We start from the raw sequence: 22490 nt of genomic DNA, 5'->3' as shown, positions 1-22490 counted from the left end.
ACCAGAAGGATTTCCAGCGACTGCTTTTGATGCAATCAGATTGAAAGGGTTCTGATAGTTGCTGCTTCATCTAGTATGCTTATTCAATGCCAAATTTACAAAACCGAAGATCAGCAATTAATTAATGCATTAGCTGATTGAGCTCAAAACGACAATACAGCTGCTATAGATTATTTGATTACTAATTTAGCATTCAGTGTTTACAGTTTAGTTGAACAAGTACCTTGTACTGATATCAATACAAGATTAGCACAACAGAATTGAACTTCACAGTGTCCAAAAATTTAAATGCACAGTTGCAGTCAAACATGGTTTGCTATATATGTTGTTTGTACATCCTTCAAGAAGTATACAGATAGACAGAAACAATTTTGAATAAATTAAAATCAGGATAAGGACAAGTGTCGATCAGGATCAGAGTACGCTCGAACAGCAGCTTGCACAAGGTGTTGCACAAGGCGTTGCACAAGGTGTCGCACAAGGTGTTGAACGTGCCGGTATGTAGTGACCACATGTGTGGCATGTGATAGTGGCATGCGTGGGTTGGTCCTTTAATTAATGTACAAGTGTACGTGCAAAGGAGACGATCACTTTGTGCCTCTTGTTAAAATTTTACCGGACGTACATGTCCGATGACATCTACCAAAGATCGGACAAATTGACGTTTTGACCGGTAAATGTCCGATGTCCCGCCGTTATTTCGCGGTCTGCACTAGATTGGTGCATTTTGAATAGATACAGACATAAGCTTACACACAGTTTCTGTAGAGTGTCCAAAATGATGTGTTACATTGGATGATTTTATTGTAGGTATGCATCTCTGAAAACGTTAGACTATTATATAGTAAAGACAAGGCTCCACAATGCGACCAAATGGGTTTAGACGTACTCATAATTGTACAATTTGTGAGTTTTCCCTCCTCTTTCCCTGCAGTAAATTTTGGAAAACACACAAAATTCTAACCTAGAAGTAGACACAATGTTGTTGTCATTGGATGTGAGAACAAGCACTATGTTCAATCAGTAATTTGACACTTAGTTGATTTTGACATTTAGCAGAATTTGTGAATAGCCACAGCCTTTATTTATATTTCTGTTTTACAATTCTAAGCTCAGCCAAAAACTACAACTGTTGACTAACAAACCGTAACCCATTCTAAAAATCTAACCATAACTCTAACACTGACAAACACATGTTAATTTCATTAAAAGTACAAACCAGAACCGCAACTCAATGTAGTCCAAATCGGTCTGTGTAGACTCCATCCTTTATTCGGCGATAGCAGTCTCTGAACTGTTTAGCTGCATGTAACATGGTCTCTATGAAACGTGTCTTCCAGACTGCCTGACCTGGCTTGGGAAATTAATCCTGACCACCTAAATAGACATCTGCTGTCACAATTAAATGTGTCAGTAGGCACTAAGACATCTTACAATCTATCGCCATGTTTACTGGCCCACAACTTGATGGCACATACTTATGCCTTTGTCTACATTACTCTTGTTTTTGTTTTTCTTGTTGTCTTTCTTCTACTTCCTTTGGCTTATATTCTCTTGAGCATCGCTGCCAAGTCGGTCTCAAAGGCCTCGTCTCTGACTGCAATAGCGACGTCGTCCATTCCTGTGTCATCCTGTCTGGTTCGGAAATCCGTATATATTGTTCGTCTTGATTTTCGTCTACGTTTCGCCTGACTTGAGGGCAAGTAGCTGTTGTTGCTACTTGGTAAACACCGGCGATCTTTGCATTTAAACCATGTATTATGCATAAATTCAAATTGCACGCGTACTGTCGTTGTTCTCTGAGTCTTTGTCGGATTCGTTGTTTGTGTGGTCGTCCTCGCATGCGTCGTCGCTTGTGTCGCCGTCGCTTGTGTGTGTGTGTGTGTGTGTGTGTGTGTGTGTGTGTGTGTGTGTGTGTGTGTGTGTGTGTGTGTGTGTGTGTGTGTGTGTGTGTGTGTGTGTGTGAGCATGTGTGTGAGCATGTGTGTGTGTGTCAGCATGTGTGCGTGTGTACACATATGCAGCATATGTCTACAGGCAACCACTAAATATTGTGCGTTGTCCATCTCGAATGTTTATAATAAAGAAACACAAATGCTATGTATGCAATATGGTTTTATACCCAATAAACCGCAAAACTAGTTTTTCATGAGATATTATGTGTCATTAGATATTGTGTTGGTTCGCGAGAGATGGTTATGGTAAATAGACCAAGAAATACTTGAAACACTTCAACCCATAAGTTATCAACCAAAAATGTTAACAGACAGCATGTTTAAATATTATACAATACCATATCACATTGTATATGTATATATATATATATATATATATATATATATATATATTATATATGTATGTATGTATTTATATATGTATATATGTATATGTATATGTATATTAACACAATGTTCACTGCTTGTTAATATCAGCCTCAGCCAATTATACAGCCCAATTCCGGTCAATATCTAGCGGAATTCTGTATATGCCATTACTATTCCAAACCAATACTTGATGCTGATTGGTGCAGACACAGCTAGGGTAATAAAATAGTTGTTATTGAAACTCTAGCAACAATGTCACACAACCAGGGTTCACTGAAGGTAGCCACATGCTCTCACTGAAAGTAAGTATGACCTGCCAAAAAGACACAAACCAGGCAATTTAGCAGCGAGCCAGTTCCTGGTCCTAGACAAGGGTGTTAATTGTTACCGGGGCAATGGAGCCAAACTTGGCTCCAGACATGGATCCTTTGGCTCCAGAAGACTCCATGTTAACAGTGAAAAAATAAAAATTTAATGTGTCTCTGTCCCGAAGCCCAGTCTCTGTCAATGCCATGTCAGAGTCTGGACTCTGGGTCCTGTTAATACAAGAATTATGATATCAATGATCTGTCAATACAAGGTTACACGAAAGATGACGGCTGAGGGTATATAATAAGAGCACGTGTATACAGTGTATGCCAGTTGTAAGCAGAGCTGACCCTATAGTGCACAGCAATTAAGCCTCTGGGTGTCCAAGGCTTTGGCTCCAGGCAGAGCCATATATATATATATATATATATATATATATATATATATATATATATATATATATATGGCTCTGGCCCCAGGTACTAAAATTTGCCAGATACGGGCAGCAACACCCAATTCAAAACATGAGATCTGAAATTAGACGTAAAGATTGAGCACTTGTAGCAAAACCAAAATATAATATAGTCTATTGGTCAAAATAGATTCATTTGCCTCTGAGCTATGAAGCTATACCTACCTAGGCACATACTGAGTATACATAGGGTTGGTCGTCACCAGACTACTGTACCCTTAGCCCGAATATCCGAGCTTCGGGTAATTATAAATTTTAGTTGTTGCATTTAATGTTGCATTTACAACGCATGTAGATAGGTTCTTGCAGTCAAAACACGTACAGTACTGCACGGTTTGGCTTTTTCCACAACCATCCATATCTATTATGTAGTGGAACGTAGCTTTCAGGACAAAACTTATCATTATTAATTAATTGATTATGATAACTTCTGGTTTATCAAATTACAGGCATACTGTGTTGCTCAGTACTTACCTCGAGCGCTCTTGGTAAAAACAAGCTTTCGTATGTGGTGCAATGGTCAAGCTAGATCCAGATCTAGACTTCATCCAAACCAGTTGAAAAAAACTTTTACAAATCGATCTACGCAATAGACGGACTTATTAAAGTATAATCCTCCGGTCATTTCAATGATTTGCTGCTGCCGGCCTCCATTTTTCTCTCGCGTAGCCAGACCGTAATTCCGCGCACTTGCGTACGTGGTACAGTCGTGCGAATTTTTTTTTGGGGCCCCGTTGGGTGTGGCTTTGGCTGTTCCCGTATGCACTTCCTCGCGGTCTTCAGTGGTCTGGTAGTACGAGGCTCGGCAGTCAATGGACATCTTGCAACCGCGATTTTGACATAAACGAAGTGCTGTCTTTTTGCGCACCTTTCGAGCAGTAACCTGCGCCGTTTATTGAAAGGGGGCCTCAGTTTTTGTCGTCTGCTGAACGTGGTTTTCTCGGCACAAATCAACTTCAATAAATTAGGCGACAGGTAAAGTCATTTATAATTACTATTCTTCGCAGTTAAGCAAATTTTCATTTTTCATAAAATCTTTTTTTGGGTGCGATTTATGCGTCAATATTGACACTGTTGCATTCACTGCATACATCAAATCATGTACTATTTATTGCAAATTTATTTCCTGTGTGCAATTAATTGTATAATATGCAGAAAAGTGCAAAGTACTCAGGTAATTTAATTCTATTTCACAACTACTAAGTTACTAAAAAGATTTATTAACAGATAAGCACTCTAATAGGGTAGTATACAATTAAAATAACAGCATACGATATGTGTGTGTACACAATATTTACTAAGCATTACCTAGTTGGATAAACACGTACACAAAATATTGTACTCTAATAATCATTACTAAACGGATCATTTAATGTAAACAACATACTAATTACTAATGCATAGAATATGATGATGATGACGACGACATATTGATAACACTGCTGGTTGTCACACAGCTAGCTATTATTGAGGTAATCTATATTTAGAGCTAACATTGGTTTAAATTAAATTATGTTAATTAAGTTAAGTTAAGTTAATGACTTAGTTAAGTTGATGGTATCAGTCATTGTGTTGTGACACTTAAAGGTGTATACATTGGATATGCATTTTGGCAACTGGCATTATATTTCAAACTAGGCATTGGTTGTTATACAGTATATTATACAGTATATTATACAGTATATTATACAGTATATTATACAGTATATTATACAGTATATTATACACTATATTATACAGTATATTATACAGTATATATACAGTATATATACAGTATATTATACAGTATATATACAGTATATTATACACTATATTATACAGTATATTATGCAGTATATTATACAGTATATTATACAGTATATTATACAGTATATTATACAGTATATTATACAGTATATTATACAGTATATTATACAGTATATTATACAGTATATTGTGTGTGTGTATGTGTGTGTGTGTGTGTGTGTGTGTGTGTGTGTGTGTGTGTGTGTGTGTGTGTGTGTGTGTGTGTGTGTGTGTGTGTGTGTGTGTGTGTGTAATGGTGTAAGGAAGTTGAAATAGAGTATTTGTACAGGGGAGAAGTCTAACAGAAGGCCTATCAGACAGGTGCCAACTGGTTCTTCTAAAGGCAGGAAAATCTTAGAGACTTGGCCAACGTCAGGGGTAACGGCATATTTAATACTTAATTAAATGTTACATGGAACTTAAATGCTGTTAGAATGGCTTTCATTGGCAGCTTAATTGTTTTTGTACAGTCTGAATTGCCTTTAGAATTCTCATGATATATGTTTGCAGCCAATGACTAGGAACCTTATATTTGCTTACTTTTACAGATAGTTGTATAGCCATTAGTCAAAGTGAAATTTGTTATGTTAATTAATTAATGGTGTACTCTACCTTGGACTTTGAACAATTTCTAAATGTGTTATTAAAAGAACCTATTTTTACATGTTGTTCTTACATGTTCAATTTCCTTACATGCTTTGCTGACGGAGAATTAGGCAAAGTATTCCTTGTACAATGCTTTTCTAAGACAAATAGTCTGCACAGTCGTTTCGACTAAAACTAATTTACTTACTTTTGCAAGAGCACAAACAAGAAAGAAATCATGCAATAAGGCAAACATTAGTAAAGTTTGTGAGTCACTGCTTTACTCAAATCAAAAATGCACAACTACCTGATGTAAACAAACTGAAGTTAGAACAAGTAACTGTATAATCAATCTAGACAAGAATCAAACAAGAGGAGGCAAACAATTATTGTGCGCTAGAGCACCACACTTTGCTTGATACCGGCCATTTTAGCAAGCGTTCTGTCTCCTATTATCAATACTTGTTTGAAGACTGTGAACTCTTTTTGACCGGAGCTTTCTTTTTGGTAGAGTGTGACGACATAAGTTTTTCATGTTGGTATTGTTTGATTTTCTCTGCATTAATGATGGACGACCAGCCTTAAGAGGTTTTCCTCCACACTTTTTAATGGCTCGTCTGCTGACAGCTGTTGGTTGTACTGTAATGGTGCGTTTGTTGCTTCTGATCTTACGTCCGTGTCCCTTTCCAAACTTGTGCAGAGCAGATATTAACAATGGCTTTGTGTAAGATTTCTCTTTGCCATCAGCACCTCTAATTTTTTTGTACTGGCTGCAAAATTCTCGTATAGCTGTTGTAAATACAGTGTCTCTACTTGCCAATCCTTTCTTAATGTCTGTCATGACGTATGTCAAATCTGTTAGAGTGTCTTCAAAATTGCTAGAGGTGGTGTGGCTCTGATGCTGTTGTGGGTCTTCACTTGCATGATCAGATTCTGGTGATGCAGGTTCATAGTCAATAGTTGTTTCTTGGTCTTCAATTTCTGTGTGTTGAGAGCTTGGAAATGTTTCAGTTCTTTTACTCCACTCTGGTTGCATCCCTAGATCTTTCACATAGGTGTCTTCTTCTTTCTGGTGCAGATGGCTGTAGAATGCAACTGGTAGTGCTGCCTCTCCGATTGCTATTTTGGCATACAGCTGGCGGCCACATACTGATGATGTTGGTATTTTATTTAAAGAGTGACGTTTGTATTTTAATGAAGCTGCCAGCTGATGTCCACATGGCTGACCGTTTCTTCCTCTTGGACAGGTACAAGTTCCTACAGTCAAATCCACTTTCCATGTTTGTTGATTGTCTGTCCTACTTTGAACATGAAATACGTCATCTGAGTCAGTGGCTTGGATGGTATGAGATGAAACTGTATCTGCTGTACTACCTGAAATGGTAAATCGAAGAGCAACGAAGTTATCAAGACGATTGTTAGCCAGAGAAAGCAAACGCTGTTTGTAGTAGAGATCCATTGTTGTTGTAACAAATTGGAACATCTGGATACTGTTGTAGGCCTTCAGTCGATCAAATACTATATCTTTAGTAATGCGAATTGCTGCCTCAGAGTAGTTATTTGTGTTGTTTCCTCGAGTTATAAAATCTTTTCTAAGGCTAACACACCATTCCTCACGCCTTTCCCAATAGGACTGCGACCTGTTTCGAAACTTAATGTTTTGCTGAACTTTTACATTACTGTCAATTCTTTGTTTAGCAGCAAGCAACTTTTCAGAAGAATCTGCGAATAACAGCTCCTTTACCATGCTCATAAACAATAGTCTGTCATTACCAGCAACACCTGACGTTGAATTCCATAGCCACTGCCACGTGCTCTGCAAAATATGAAAGGCACACAAAAACAGTGTAGCTTGAGGCCATGTTGTTTTCAAGGCTTGTCGCTCACTTGTTGAGTCATCAGTCATAAATCCCATGGGCCCTATTTCTACTCCTCGACTAAAGAATGCGTCTGATGGCAAAACTGTTTTGAGAGTTTCAAAAGCCTGTGTTAAAGTTTCTACATCTTCTCCTGAAGTCATCACTACTGCTAATGGTACGGCTCCAGCAGCAGTTGCTGCACTTATGATAAAAACAGGGGTATTTAGCCTATCCATACTTGCAGTAGCATCGCAGAAGACCATTTCTCCTGCTTGTCGGACAAGCTTGTGCGCTCTTGCCATAAGAGGGGTAACGATGGCAAGAATAAATGGTTTCTCAAGTTGCTGCTGGTCCACCTTCGACTTGGAATATGCATGTTCTTGCAGTTCGCTGTCTCCATTCTGTCTTTGTTTCAGAGTGGCAGTGTACCTCTGTATATATGCTTGTCCACCATCAGCAGCAACAGTCTTGTTGTACCTGTTTACCTCATCGTCTAACCTCTCAAACATGGCCTTGCCATTTTCAGCTCCCACTGTAGATTCTCTCCAGTTTCGAAACAGCCTTTGGACATCTTGAACATTAGGATTTGTGGATCGATCAGCTAATAGTCTTTGGATATCTGGCTTTCCATCATGTTCCAATTGTAGATGTCTCACATGCTCATGCCTTGCACTGGATGCAGAATTTCCATTCTCAAATAGCCGTATGTATTCATCTTTGGTATCTTGTGACACTGGTCGAAAACTTAATGCATGTCCTGAGTGCAGTGGATGATTGTGGTTGAAGTGTAATTTGACAGAGCATGGATACTGTGGGTATTTTAAGGGATGTTGTTTTGCTAATACTGAAACAGACAGGTTGGATGGACATCCTGTTTTTTTGTCTCGTGTGCTTCTTTCACACCCTTCCTTTGGTGCACCAAACTTCTTGTCTCTGCTACTTGCTGTCATCTTTTTTGCGGGTTTCTTCTGTTTGTGCTGACAATGTCTAATTGTTTTGTATACCACTTTCTGTCCTTTCATCCGATATGAAGTTCCTTTGGTTACTCTGTATGTAGTTTCTGTTTTCTCTTCTAACTGCTGTATCCATGTTTGTGCATCAATTGCTGTGTCAATCGTCAACCACAGATGAACTTCAAATGCAATAGGTGGTGCACCAAGGAAACCTTCACTTTCAATTCTTTCAAATTTATCAATCTTGTAGGTGTACTTTTGAGGCAGGTAGTTCATCAACTGATGGAATTTGTCACAGTTGTCATCCACTCTGTTGTCTTTTATAGCTTTGATCTCATCTGGTACTTGAAAACTGTCGCTGACACTTTGGTTGTGGGTTGTCCTTCTTTTCTTCACAAGTGGTGGTATACAGTCATCGGCGGCTACTTGTTCTTTCTCCTGAGAGTCTGTCATGACTCCTAGAATGACAGGGAATAATGATAATTGTGATCTGTCTGATGACATAAATATGTGGAAGCCCCTCTATACAAGACACTTTACATAAACCAACGGATTAGTACACTGGGTAACATGATCATGACGTAGAAAATTAACCCTAGGAGATAATTTGATATCTAGAGTCAATGTTAATTAACCAAAACTTATTTGATATAGTTACCGAAACAATATATTGGATTTACGTCGTTGTACATCGTGCACACATACCTGTCTAGCGAAGAGGTAGCTATCAAACACGACAAGGAATTCCGTGCTTCTATGCAGTCATGCACAAAAGAAACAAATAGAATTGGCGTCTTCACGTTTTGCCGCGTACACGTGAAAGACCCGGACGTGAACGTGAGTAGGCGTCAATTTGCTGCCACAATGATAGCTGTGTCCGTCAATCTGACATACCCACACAGAACGTGAAAACGAAGACTCCGATCAGTAAGTACTACTTTCGGTTTGTTGTTTCAAATGTGCGTTGTGTGTGCATCACAGGAAATTACCAGCTGATGAAGCTATAACTCTATCCATCTAGGTCATGAAGCATGCAGTGCAGTCTACGTCTATAACAACCAGCGCTATTACTTCACAACATGCTACATTACTCATTCAAAGTTTTGCTACAAGTAAGTTGGATGCGGTAGCTAAATAATTATTAACAGTTGAACAGCTGCTGATTTCTCCTAATAATTTCCCAGAAAATTAATATTTACAGGTGTCAGACAATAGGGGACTTAGTCGAGAGGAAATTATTTGAGACGGGGAAATTATTGTTTTATTTTTAAAAATTTAGTAACAGTAATAATTAATCCTCATAGTTGAGCTACAGCCACCTTTGTTAGCATTGCAAATGCTCCTTGACATAATCGAGCATTTCAAGTCATACATCCATTTCTGGCTTGTGTTGCCACAACACTTAATTAATTAAAGAACTTCTTAACCAATCCCATGCTGTGCAAGGAATGGGGAATTGCGGGGGAACTCTTGGCAAACCTATCAGGGAAGCTCCACATCTATTGCTTGCCAGCCAGCTCTCTTTCTTATGAAGATCCGTTCATAATGACTTAGAGAGTGGGTTCATTCTGAATACTCAAGGTAATCTGTGGCAATCAGTGGACAACGAGACAAGGAAAAGAGTCATGGTGTTGTCCTACATGGACTTCAAGAGCTGGATTAAACCTTAATTTATGTCTGATTATTCTTCTATTTATTTTTTTATATTTAATCTTCTATACATGGCTACCTATTTTTACTTGTTACGCTTATGTATCTTGTCTTGCCTAGGGCACTGTACCTGTAGCGGTACAAATCAAAATATTATTATTATTATTATTATTATTGAATGAATGAATGATGAATGATATATTTGATTATATTTGATTATTATTATGTTGTGCTCAACCAGATCAGTCTGATTCATAAGGTCACTGGTAAGCACCAAAAGCAAACCCTGCCTCAGAGGTGCTTAGACCATCATGGCTGTCTAGACAGAAGACATGACTTTACGCAGGATCCGACTGGATCCAAGAAGCACTGTATTACTATTATTATTAATAATAATAATATTATTACTATTCAGGAGAGGTAATTACATTCACAGTGGGTGTATACTAAGGGAATTATACAGGCAGGGAATTAATCAGGAACGAATTATTTGGAGAAATACGGTACCTCATCAAACAGTCTGCTTGTGCTCATGTCTTGAACTTAATATACATTGTGGTATGTTAGCGAATTGAATAAATTCTCATTTAATTCAATAGCTGTTGTCTACGTTTTGACTGCATCATGTGTATAGATGCTGATCTGCATCCTGTGAGAAAAGAAATAGCGACTGCTGCTGTTGCACATACACAATGGAAGTTGCCTATTACAAGTCACAAATTATAGATCTGACCACAATGTTTGGACGTTATTATAATTATAGTTCTAACAAGAGTCAGATGACTCATGATTATTTGTGGACATCCAATGCATATGCAAGATAAGCAGTGACAAACATTTTATTGCTAAAGGCAATGTAATACTCTGTCAAAGTATAGTTATCTAAAGTCACATCTGAAGTCACAACTGTCGTCTTGGTACAACTAGCAACTAAGACTACTTTCATCACTCTCATTTCTGTAGTAGTGCAGGTTTCACTGATCATGACTCCTTCTTCTAGTTAGAGCATGGCTTCAAATGAACTCATAACAAGTAGCAGACATCAACTCATTGTTAATTAATAATGTTGACAAAGAATTTCAGCCAAACAACTTTCAGCTGGCTGGCAACAGATCATTTTAGAAGTATTAAGGACCTGCATAACAATTGTGCTTTAATTCTACAATTTCTCTTACGGGTCATTTTGCCTCACCATGTTGATTTTGCTATTGTCTCAAATACATGGTGTCTTTCAAGTGTCATCAACCTACAGTTGTATCATCAAAGTACACAGATTCAAGACAGGCAAATGGTTATCACAAATATCCATATTAAACATACCAGTAATGTGACATAGCCAACAAAAGGACAATTAAACACCATGCTTGGCTACCTGGATTATTTCAGTACCAGGTGTAGCTTGATGGCCCAGGTAACGCTCTCACATTTCTAAGTACAACCACACATGTTAGGTTCTGCCATAGCTGCCACATTAACATGCAGACTAACATATACCGTACTTCACATGGCCATTAGTAATGGTCAGAACACCCAGAATGCAGCAAGCCAGACAGTTCTTGTCGACAACAACAGTCACAGACCTTGTCCACCCCAATGAAATACCAGTTACTCAATATATACACTAGAATCAAATGAGGCAAAGATGGGAGTTTCTTGTCCAAGAAATTATCATCTATCTCATCATTGCTAGGATGATAGTAGTTCGTGCATTAATGTGTCTTGAATGTACCAATGCTATGAGATGACACTTTTCCAATTGAGTAAACAGCCATATGAATACACACACACACACACACACACACACACACACACACACACACACACACACACACACACACACACACACACACACACACACACACACGGACACAGACACACACGGACACACACATACAGACACACACACACACACACACACACACACACACACACACACACACACACACACACACACACACAATATAGTGTATAATATACTGTATAATACACTGTATATATACTGTATAATATACTGTATAATATACTGTATATATACTGTATAATATACTGTATATATACTGTATAATACACTGTATATATACTGTATAATATACTGTATATATACCGTATATATACTGTAAAATATACTGTATAATATACTGTATATATACTGTATATATACTGTATAATATACTGTATAATATACTGTATATATACTGTATAATATACTGTATAATATACTGTCTAATATACTGTATAATATAGTGTATAATATAGTGTATAATATACTGTATAATATACTGTATATATACTGTATATATACTGTATAATATAGTGTATAATATAGTGTATAATATACTGTATAATATACTGTATATATACTGTATAATATACTGTATAATATACTGTATAATATACTGTATATATACTGTCTAATATACTGTATAATATACTGTATAATATACTGTATAATATACTGTATATATACTGTATAATATACTGTATATATACTGTATAATACACTGTATATATACTGTATAATATACTGTATATATACCATATATATACTGTAAAATATACTGTATAATATACTGTATATATACTGTATATATACTGTATAATATACTGTATAATATAGTGTATATATACTGTATATATACTGTATATATACTGTATAATATACTGTATAATATACTGTATATATACTGTATAATATACTGTATAATATACTGTCTAATATACTGTATAATATAGTGTATAATATAGTGTATAATATACTGTATATATACTGTATATATACTGTATAATATAGTGTATAATATAGTGTATAATATACTGTATATATACTGTATAATATACTGTATAATATACTGTATAATATACTGTATATATACTGTCTAATATACTGTATAATATACTGTCTAATATACTGTATAATATACTGTATAATATACTGTATAATATACTGTATAATATACTGTATATATACTGTATATATACTGTATAATATACTGTATAATATACTGTATATATACTGTATATATACTGTATAATATACTGTATAATATACTGTATATATACTGTATATATACTGTATAATATACTGTATAATATACTGTATATATACTGTATATATACTGTATAATATAGTGTATAATATACTGTATAATATACTGTATAATATACTGTATATATACTGTATAATATACTGTATATATACTGTATAATATACTGTATAATATACTGTATAATATACTGTATAATATACTGTATATATACTGTATATATACTGTATAATATAGTGTATAATATAGTGTATAATATACTGTATAATATACTGTATATATACTGTATAATATACTGTATATATACTGTATAATATACTGTATAATATACTGTATAATATAGTGTATAATATACTGTATAATATACTGTATAATATACTGTATATATACTGTATAATATACTGTATAATATACTGTATAATATACTGTATAATATACTGTATATATACTGTATAATATACTGTATATATACTGTATAATATACTGTATAATATACTGTATAATATACTGTATAATATACTGTATATATACTGTATATATACTGTATAATATAGTGTATAATATAGTGTATAATATACTGTATAATATACTGTATATATACTGTATAATATACTGTATATATACTGTATAATATACTGTATAATATACTGTATAATATAGTGTATAATATACTGTATAATATACTGTATAATATACTGTATATATACTGTATAATATACTGTATAATATACTGTATAATATACTGCATAATATACTGTATAATATAGTGTATAATATAGTGTATAATATAGTGTATAATATACTGTATATATACTGTATAATATACTGTATATATACTGTATATATACTGTATAATATACTGTATAATATAGTGTATAATATAGTGTATAATATAGTGTATAATATACTGTATAATATACTGTATAATATACTGTATAATATACTGTATAATATACTGTATAATATACTGTATAATATACTGTATATATACTGTATATATACTGCATAATATACTGCATAATATAGTGTATAATATAGTGTATAATATACTGTACAATATACTGTATATATACTGTACAATATACTGTATATATACTGTATATATACTGTATAATATACTGTATAATATACTGCATAATATACTGTATAATATACTGTATAATATACTGTATATATACTGTATAATATACTGTATATATACTGTATAATATACTGTATAATATACTGTATAATATACTGTATAATATATTGTATAATATACTGTATAATATACTGTATAATATACTGTATATATACTGTATATATACTGTATAATATAGTGTATAATATAGTGTATAATATAGTGTATAATATACTGTATATATACTGTATAATATACTGTATATATACTGTATAATATACTGTATAATATACTGTATATATACTGTATAATATACTGTATAATATACTGTATAATATACTGTATAATATACTGTATAATATACTGTATATATACTGTATAATATACTGTATATATACTGTATATATACTGTATAATATACTGTATAATATACTGCATAATATACTGTATAATATAGTGTATAATATAGTGTATAATATACTGTATAATATACTGTATAATATACTGTATATATACTGTATAATATACTGTACAATATACTGTATAATGTATTGTATAATATACTGTATAATATACTGTATAATATACTGTATATACTGTATAATATAGTGTATAATATAGTGTATAATATACTGTATAATATACTGTATATATACTGTATAATATACTATATAATATACTGTATAATATACTGTATATATACTGTATATATACTGTATAATATACTGTATAATATACTGTATAACAACCAATGCCTAGTTTGAAATATAATGCCAGTTGCCAAAATGCATATCCAATGTATACACCTTTAAGTGTCACAACACAATGACTGATACCATCAACTTAACTAAGTCATTAACTTAACTTAACTTAATTAACATAATTTAATTTAAACCAATGTTAGCTCTAAATATAGATTACCTCAATAATAGCTAGCTGTGTGACAACCAGCAGTGTTATCAATATGTCGTCGTCATCATCATCATATTCTATGCATTAGTAATTAGTATGTTGTTTACATTAAATGATCCGTTTAGTAATGATTATTAGAGTACAATATTTTGTGTACGTGTTTATCCAACTAGGTAATGCTTAGTAAATATTGTGTACACACACATATCGTATGCTGTTATTTTAATTGTATACTACCCTATTAGAGTGCTTATCTGTTAATAAATCTTTTTAGTAACTTAGTAGTTGTGAAATAGAATTAAATTACCTGAGTACTTTGCACTTTTCTGCATATTATTTAATTAATTGCACACAGGAAATAAATTTGCAATAAATAGTACATGATTTGATGTATGCAGTGAATGCAACAGTGTCAATATTGACGCATAAATAGCACCCAAAAAAAGATTTTATGAAAAATGAAAATTTGCTTAACTGCGAAGAATAGTAATTATAAATGACTTTACCTGTCGCCTAATTTATTGAAGTTGATTTGTGCCGAGAAAACCACGTTCAGCAGACGACAAAAACTGAGGCCCCCTTTCAATAAACGGCGCAGGTTACTGCTCGAAAGGTGCGCAAAAAGACAGCACTTCGTTTATGTCAAAATCGCGGTTGCAAGATGTCCATTGACTGCCGAGCCTCGTACTACCAGACCACTGAAGACCGCGAGGAAGTGCATACGGGAACAGCCAAAGCCACACCCAACGGGGCCCAAAAAAAAAATTCGCACAGTCGTCACAGCAAACGAAGACCAGGATGTGCAACACTTCTATTTGATTATTAGATTGAATAAAAGTCAGTGTTCTTCTCTAACACATTACAACGCACTCCACATTGTCACAAACGGATCTATAGGACGCAGATAGAATGCATCGATCAGAATCTATCACAGTAAATATAATAAACTTTCGATCTCTTCCATATCTATACCAAAATTTCTAAACTTAGCCCAGAAACTGCTGAAATTAGGGCAGTTAAGCAATTTAATAAAATATTAGATATGCAGCGCATATTATAAAGCTTAGTTAGACATGAACACACATATGCAATACCCACAACTCTAGCGGTACCCAGTGTACGGCTCTGGCGGTACCACTAACTCGCGTGGCCAGACATCTGAAGCGCACAAGGGGTGGAGTTAGAACCCAACTGTACAGTACAGAGTACATGTGATAAACTACGGTACCACACATTTAATTAAATATTCTACCATTTAATTAGTCAGACTGAGAGCCATGAGAAGGGCATGCACATTGACTGGCGCTTGGGATTGTCGACATCCGATAGACACTGCGATACCGGCCTCTTAGTTGACAGCATGCAAAGACATCATCACATATTGAATGGCACACTAAATAAAACCAGAGATAATAATGAGCGCATGAGCTGCAATACATGCAATTTGGCCGTCCGTTGATCGCTTGCTTCGTCCGTTCACAAAGGCAACACTGTGACTTAACGCATGCGCGCGCCTCGGGTTATAAAACATTCAGTTACTTGCTTTTGTTGTTGTTTCTTCTACTCTAAATATTCTGAGTTGAAGCAACCAATGAGGGAATCTATAGGTACGGTTAAATTGATCATTTATCTCATACGTAAGATGCTATTGTTGTCTAGTATTTGTACAATATCCTGACAAGATGCAATTGAAACGCTGGACAATTGCCATGTCTTCTTTAGGAAGTTCAACTAGAAGTTGTTGATATTGTGGGTTGAGTGTGATCACAGATATCATAAAATCTATTTATAAATGCTTTAGTTTGTGTCAAGAACCCTGTAGTTGTTTTGGTTCTTGTACAAATACATGCACTGCAGTGGCGTATGCAGAATTAAAGAAAGCTTAAGCATCCATTTTTATGACGTCATCAATTGTTTAATAATATAAATAATAATGTTATTCAATTAACTTGCAATTATTTTAAAACAGCACAACAATGTAGATTAAAACATCAACACTTAATAAACGTTTCACTATATTTGATAGGCTATATAGTTAATTAGCCATACGCTGTTAAAACTTTATGACTTTACGACAAGGATTCCTTTTGACAAACAAGTCAACCACACCAGCCACAATATAAAGTTACCTGCTATTGTTACCACAAATTTCTTACAGCAGGCCCACTCCTTCGTGTGCACATAAATGTAAAAAATAGGTCAGAGAGACGTAGTTAAGTTAATTAATTGCGATGTGAAAACACCTAAAAAGTTCAAGAACCGTAGAGTTTCGGCCGGCTGTCAAGCATAAATTGAAAATTTTTCATCTTTATGAGTTTGATGTCTAAATCAAACATTTCCTTTACACGTATAGTTAAGGCCTCATGTTCATGTCTGGAAACAAAGGGACTTAGCCTGGGGTATCGCTAGCAATAGAGAAAAAACCCCGCGTACGCCACTACGTGACTGCGCTTTATTGTACTAACAACGCTCCTTAATATTCATACCCAGGGTTTCTATTTTATTATCACTGCATGGCTTTTTTTCCGTAAGTGCTATTTATTGTACAACATATTTGTTGTTGAAGCAAGTCACTGCTCAACTACAGCAATGCAGTGCATTTTCTCTCGCTAAACGAGAGCTGAAGTGGTAAACAGTGTTGACACATTAATTGCTAAGTTACGGGAGGCATTCTAATTGTAGAAACTTACGACTATAACCGCAAAGTAAAGCGAAAAACCATCACTCTCGCAAGCGGATGTGTTGTGATTGACTTGACATCTTGCTCCGCCCTCTGACAGCTATTGACGCCCCCTGTGCATCTCATACATCAAATCCACCAGCTTCTTGACTATGATTTGAAAGCGAAGACCGAGAGAAGTCGTTGCTCTTCTTGAAAATGACGTCTGGCGGGTCCAGAACTTTTCTCACGACCACAACTCTTGTGTACGGTTGTCTTTTGTGTTCTCCCTCGTCGTCACTAGCTGTTGGTATCTTCTAGTTATCTAGCTAAAATCTTTCTTGTTGTTTTGGTGTCTTAGTAAATTTACCGTCTTGAGCTTCCCTTTTTTCTTGCCAACTCTTCGTGCAGAGCAACCGACTAAAGACGACCACTTCCGTCATTGTGGTAGACCGCTCTTTCCGAGCTGCATCCGGGCAGCGAGCATGTCGAGTGAACTCTCTCTGCTTAGGTTCATTTCCGGGTCTCTACAACGTAACGTCGAATGTCTACGGGCTCGAAGGCAGCAGCGTTTCAATCTACGCTGAACGAACCGCACGAATTCCTACTCAAATACAATGGGAGGTGGAGACGTCACTTTCGGAGATAAACTTGGCGGTCGTCCAGAGGTATACGGTCACTAGAATTAATAGTGTAATACTGAAGAACATTTCAGTCGGGTTCAACCTTACGAGATACCGATATATACTTCCAGGCGGATTTAAAAGTGCATGGGTAACGCTCAGAATTGGAGGTAGGCAATAGACTTACGTGTTGTAGAATCATACAAATGTTTTTACAGCGTCAATGAATAGCTGTTCCCGGAATTTCTAATACGAAGGAGAATTTGACAGTCGTTGCCGGTGAGATATCTAGAGTACCCGCCGTTTGTCTTACATTGTCTGGAGTCCCCTACCCTCGACTCTCTCTACAACACACCAGTCTACAGGGAGAAATCATTCCCATTTCATACGAGTTGATAAACTACGAACCATGCTTTGAAATCGTCTCCAAAGTCGTTTCCGGAATATTGACTGCTACAGCACAAAACTGCTTTGGCAATGCCACGGTGGACTTCAAGGTCGTCGTGCAAGGTCTGGCATCTGGTGTTTGATATTTTATGCTTCTATAGGTCGTGTAGCTCTGTCTACGTTTCTTCCTATTCTCTAGAAAAACCGTCTGTCTGGTTGGACATTGACCAAAGAGAAGAAGCGGTGTGTGCAGACGAGAGTCACGATTTTGTCGTCGGTTACAGATTGAACGGATTTCCTCATCCACAAGTCGCATGGTACCGGTCCCAGAGCGGCAAAATGACTGACAACCACACTGAATACAATTCCAGTCATTTAACAATCAAGAGTGTTAGAGGGCAGGACGCCGGTCTGTACAAAATCGAAGTAAGAAACAGTTTGGGAAGTGATGAAGCCAATTTTACGCTTGAAGTCTTGCAAGGTACACTTTATCTGACGTGTTTTGCAAGTCAGAATGATAACAAATTGTTTGCATAAGATTGTAACACTACAAATACTTCTCGAACAGCTGAAGCGTTTCTTTGGTGGTATCATGTTATTACTGTCATATTAAGTGCAGTGACCGGGTCCGTTATTACGACCGTCGTTTGTCTACTCCGACGACGGTCGCGTTCATCGAGGGAGGCTGATCGTCTAGATACAAGCAAACGCCACGTAGTTAGCAGCACGTCAGCAAGACAGCAAGAATTTGAAACTCTAAGCGAAATGGGAGGAACAATTAAGCCTTACGCAACGACGCACGTCAGTGCAGTGAAAGCTGCATGCAAACAAGGTAATGTGTTCGTTTGGACTAGTACTCCATGCTCTGCACAGAGTCAGGCTTCTTACAGACTTTTGTATGTTGTTGATTTGCAGACGCGTACGAAGTACCTCTGCCCATTTATCACGCTCCACTCGAGGCAAATAAGCCAGTTTATGATCCAGTGTACCGTGGATATGAATGTATGTCGTTGTCCGATCACATTCCTATATCACCAGTAAGTATATACACTCGCTGTCGCGGTCGTCATACTGTGTATACACCGTCTTATCACCTATTTATCTCATTATAGCAAAGCGATAAGTCGGTTAGATACTCAAGTATCCCTTCTGAATGCACTGGCTTCTCATGCAAACAGTCCACCAATCTGGACAGAAATGTCGGTGCTAGAAGCATGTGAAGTCTAGCAATATATTCATAGACGGTCAGTTTAGTTGACTCGACGTGAGGTTTTAGAAAAACCAAGTCGGTCTCATAGAAACTCTATAGCTAGACAACGGACTGGTTCCGCGATGCACAAATATATAGCATGCATGAACACTTTTTGCTATACTGTCTTTGTAGATAACAAAATTGAATTGAAATTGTAATTCACCAAGGTTTAGTTTTATCTTTCTTGTATTGCACTGTACTGTACTGTACTGTACTGTACTGTATTGCACTGTACTGTTACTGTACTGTACTGTACTGTACTGTACTGTTAGTGTACTGTACTGTACCAGAGGGCTGCTACTGTCATTGACGCGTACGACCATGTATCCTGAGTACTAATGGCACGTGGCGGTACCACACCTGCTTTGTTGTCTGCACGGCCTCGCCATATGTTAGCACTTGTAAATGCTCGTGCCAACGTAAAGGCGGTCGCATGCATATAAAGCCGCAACAAACCACATCGATCCGATGCAGGAAACCACAACGTCCGTGCCAGCTCATCTGATGCCAAGTTACCGTCTAGTACCTGTCGGTGTGCGACTAGAGAGCAATTGACAAGTGAATAAATATGATTTTGCGTAGTAGGTGGCAGTCGGGGCTGTCAGTAAAGCTGAAAACTAATCTGACAATATCGGCTGCTACTCGGAAGCCGCTGCAGTGTAATTGGCTAGTGTATACACGCGTGTGGACTTAGTGTAGATAACATATGATCGTGATGCAGTTGCTTACCACACAAGATGTTTGTGTTTGGTCTTCCACTCTTCTGGTTCCATTAGGAACCCCAGATCGGAAACACACGGTTTACCTCTGAAGAGACATAAATACACACGGATACGGTTGGCATATCAATTAATAAATTAGGAAGGAAGCATGTAGACAGAAACGAGTGCATGTACGTACGAGTTTTTGTTGTTGTTGCTGTTGTTGTTGTTGTTATTGTTGTTGTTGTTGTGTGTGCGTGCGTGCTCAGGCGCGGATCCAGATCCCCAAGACGGGGTGAACGATCAAATAATTTTTTTTATTAATTAACACAAAAATTAGCCTTAAATTAAAGAAACTTGGTAGTTACGAAACGGCATTACGCACTAAGCTGCCAATTAGTCATCTGAGTCTAGAATATAGATTGATTAATTAATTCCATCCTTAGGGGGTAATCATTGATGACTCCCTCGTGTTCTCTTCATGTCGTAGTGAAAGTGTGACAAGGCGAGACCGTTATTAATTGTCTGTCCCAATATAGAAAATGCACAGATCTAGAATCGTAGTAGTTCACTGATGCTCGAACAGCTCACAACTACAAAATTAATGGTTACTAGCTGGTAGTGTGCAAATAATTCTCAAGAGTGTATTTACAAAATACTGTTCATCTGTGCCGGCTGCTAGAGCCTGCATGCTACAGAGTTTAAACAAGTCTTCGATCTCTTCCGCGTCTTTCCAGAATGGGTCTGTATACGTCTAGCTAACTAGAAGGACGAGGCTTAGTCCAAGTACTTACTTCTAGTGCGTTTCAGAAACTTGTGCCCTGAGCAATTGCACAAACAAAAGAATGTTCAAGGTCCAAGCAGCATAAATTGAGTCAAAACAATTACTCTATTTGACCAAGGAAGTGATCCAGATACAGAATGACGATAGTTCATTTATATGGTACTCTTCTACTGTCTCTGATGAAACATTTGCGAGGTTCCTTTGTCTACCACAACGACAGAGTAAGGACGGTACACAGTCAACTACAGCTTCATAAACCATTTCAGGTGCATATTTACCATCGGTCATTGGTTCCGACACCTAGCTTGTCCCTGAAATGCTGCAGCCTTTGGCAAGTCCTATCTACGTGTTTGTATGCTTTACTTATGTATAGAGAGGACGACTGTATCTTCACACTAAGGCCCTTTACAATAAGTATTACTTAATAGAGTAGGGAGAGCATACGTAAATATTCCTCTAGACACGCCCACTGTGTGGGGGTGCACGTGCACGTGCACGTGCACCATCCCTGGATTCGCGCCTGGTGCTGTGCTTGTGCGTGTGCTTGTGTCCGGCAGTGTAACGCGCTAAGGCAAGGGTCTGGCTACACGAGGCAAACAAACTACACTACACACAACCGTGCTATGGCTCTGACTACACTCACTTGCATGTAGCCTACCGTTGACGCATGCATGCATGCAATAATACGTATTGTCGTGTTCGCTGCTATTCGCTTAGCTGTAAATAAATTTACCGTCGTAGGAACTAAAGCCTCCTCGTTCGTTTACAGACGTCGTTCTTCAGACTTACCTCATTGCTGTGCTGATCATCGGTAGCTAGACTACAGCACAGTGTACACTGGATACCTGTGAAACGTACGTGCGCACAGTACGCGTACCGGCGTCTGACATTCAAGGCGTAGTGATACCGTTCGTATGCTGACTATTCAATTATAACATTAACAGAATTACTTATTGCCGTTAAAGACTTAATTAATTTAATTGAGTCCAACTTAGTACATTTATTTAGCAAATGTCTTTATACAGTTGTACTAATTACCTTCATTAACTAACGTAGGTAAAATATCTCCTC

General features: G+C 36.6%; 1 protein-coding gene and 2 long non-coding RNA genes across 4 annotated transcripts; 2 read left to right on the top strand and 1 right to left on the bottom strand.

Moving 5' to 3' along the window:
- Positions 1–3891: 3891 nt before the first annotated feature.
- On the top strand, positions 3892–10706 carry LOC134176852 (uncharacterized). The gene is made up of 5 exons (XR_009969379.1): positions 3892–4080; positions 5180–5268; positions 8942–9214; positions 9309–9399; positions 10572–10706. It is a non-coding gene; the product is annotated as an uncharacterized LOC134176852 (long non-coding RNA).
- A 232-nt stretch (positions 10707–10938) lies between these two features.
- Positions 10939–15708, bottom strand: LOC134176851 (uncharacterized). 2 transcript variants are annotated; one of them, XR_009969378.1, is made up of 5 exons: positions 15520–15708; positions 11437–11558; positions 11258–11365; positions 11130–11183; positions 10939–11072 (listed from the first exon to the last, which is right to left on the bottom strand). It is a non-coding gene; the product is annotated as an uncharacterized LOC134176851 (long non-coding RNA). The 2 variants fall into 2 exon arrangements; XR_009969377.1 differs by lacking the exon at positions 15520–15708 and having other exon boundaries at positions 11437–11736.
- Positions 15709–17891: 2183 nt separating this feature from the next.
- On the top strand, positions 17892–20129 carry LOC134177599 (leucine-rich repeats and immunoglobulin-like domains protein 1). The gene is made up of 7 exons (XM_062644375.1): positions 17892–17982; positions 18184–18465; positions 18527–18805; positions 18882–19163; positions 19221–19514; positions 19598–19719; positions 19795–20129. Exons 1-7 carry the CDS (start codon positions 17892–17894, stop codon positions 19900–19902), a joined length of 1458 nt encoding a protein of 485 aa, XP_062500359.1. The 3' UTR covers positions 19903–20129.
- The last annotated feature ends 2361 nt before the right edge of the window (positions 20130–22490 follow it).

This window comes from Corticium candelabrum, chromosome 3 (assembly GCF_963422355.1).
Source record: "Corticium candelabrum chromosome 3, ooCorCand1.1, whole genome shotgun sequence".
In the NCBI taxonomy this organism is placed as follows: Eukaryota; Metazoa; Porifera; class Homoscleromorpha; order Homosclerophorida; family Plakinidae; genus Corticium; species Corticium candelabrum.
The sequence above is the reverse complement of the archived record's forward strand: the minus strand, read 5'-3'. Positions and strand labels throughout refer to the sequence as shown.

Coding starts and splice junctions, on each gene's coding strand:
- LOC134177599 (XM_062644375.1), top strand. CDS start 17,892: ATGACGTCTGGCGGGTCCAGAACTTTTCTCACGACCACAACTCTTGTG. Junction 18,806..18,881: donor CTTCAAGGTCGTCGTGCAAG/GTCTGGCATCTG, acceptor CCTATTCTCTAG/AAAAACCGTCTGTCTGGTTG. Junction 19,164..19,220: donor TACGCTTGAAGTCTTGCAAG/GTACACTTTATC, acceptor TGTTTGCATAAG/ATTGTAACACTACAAATACT.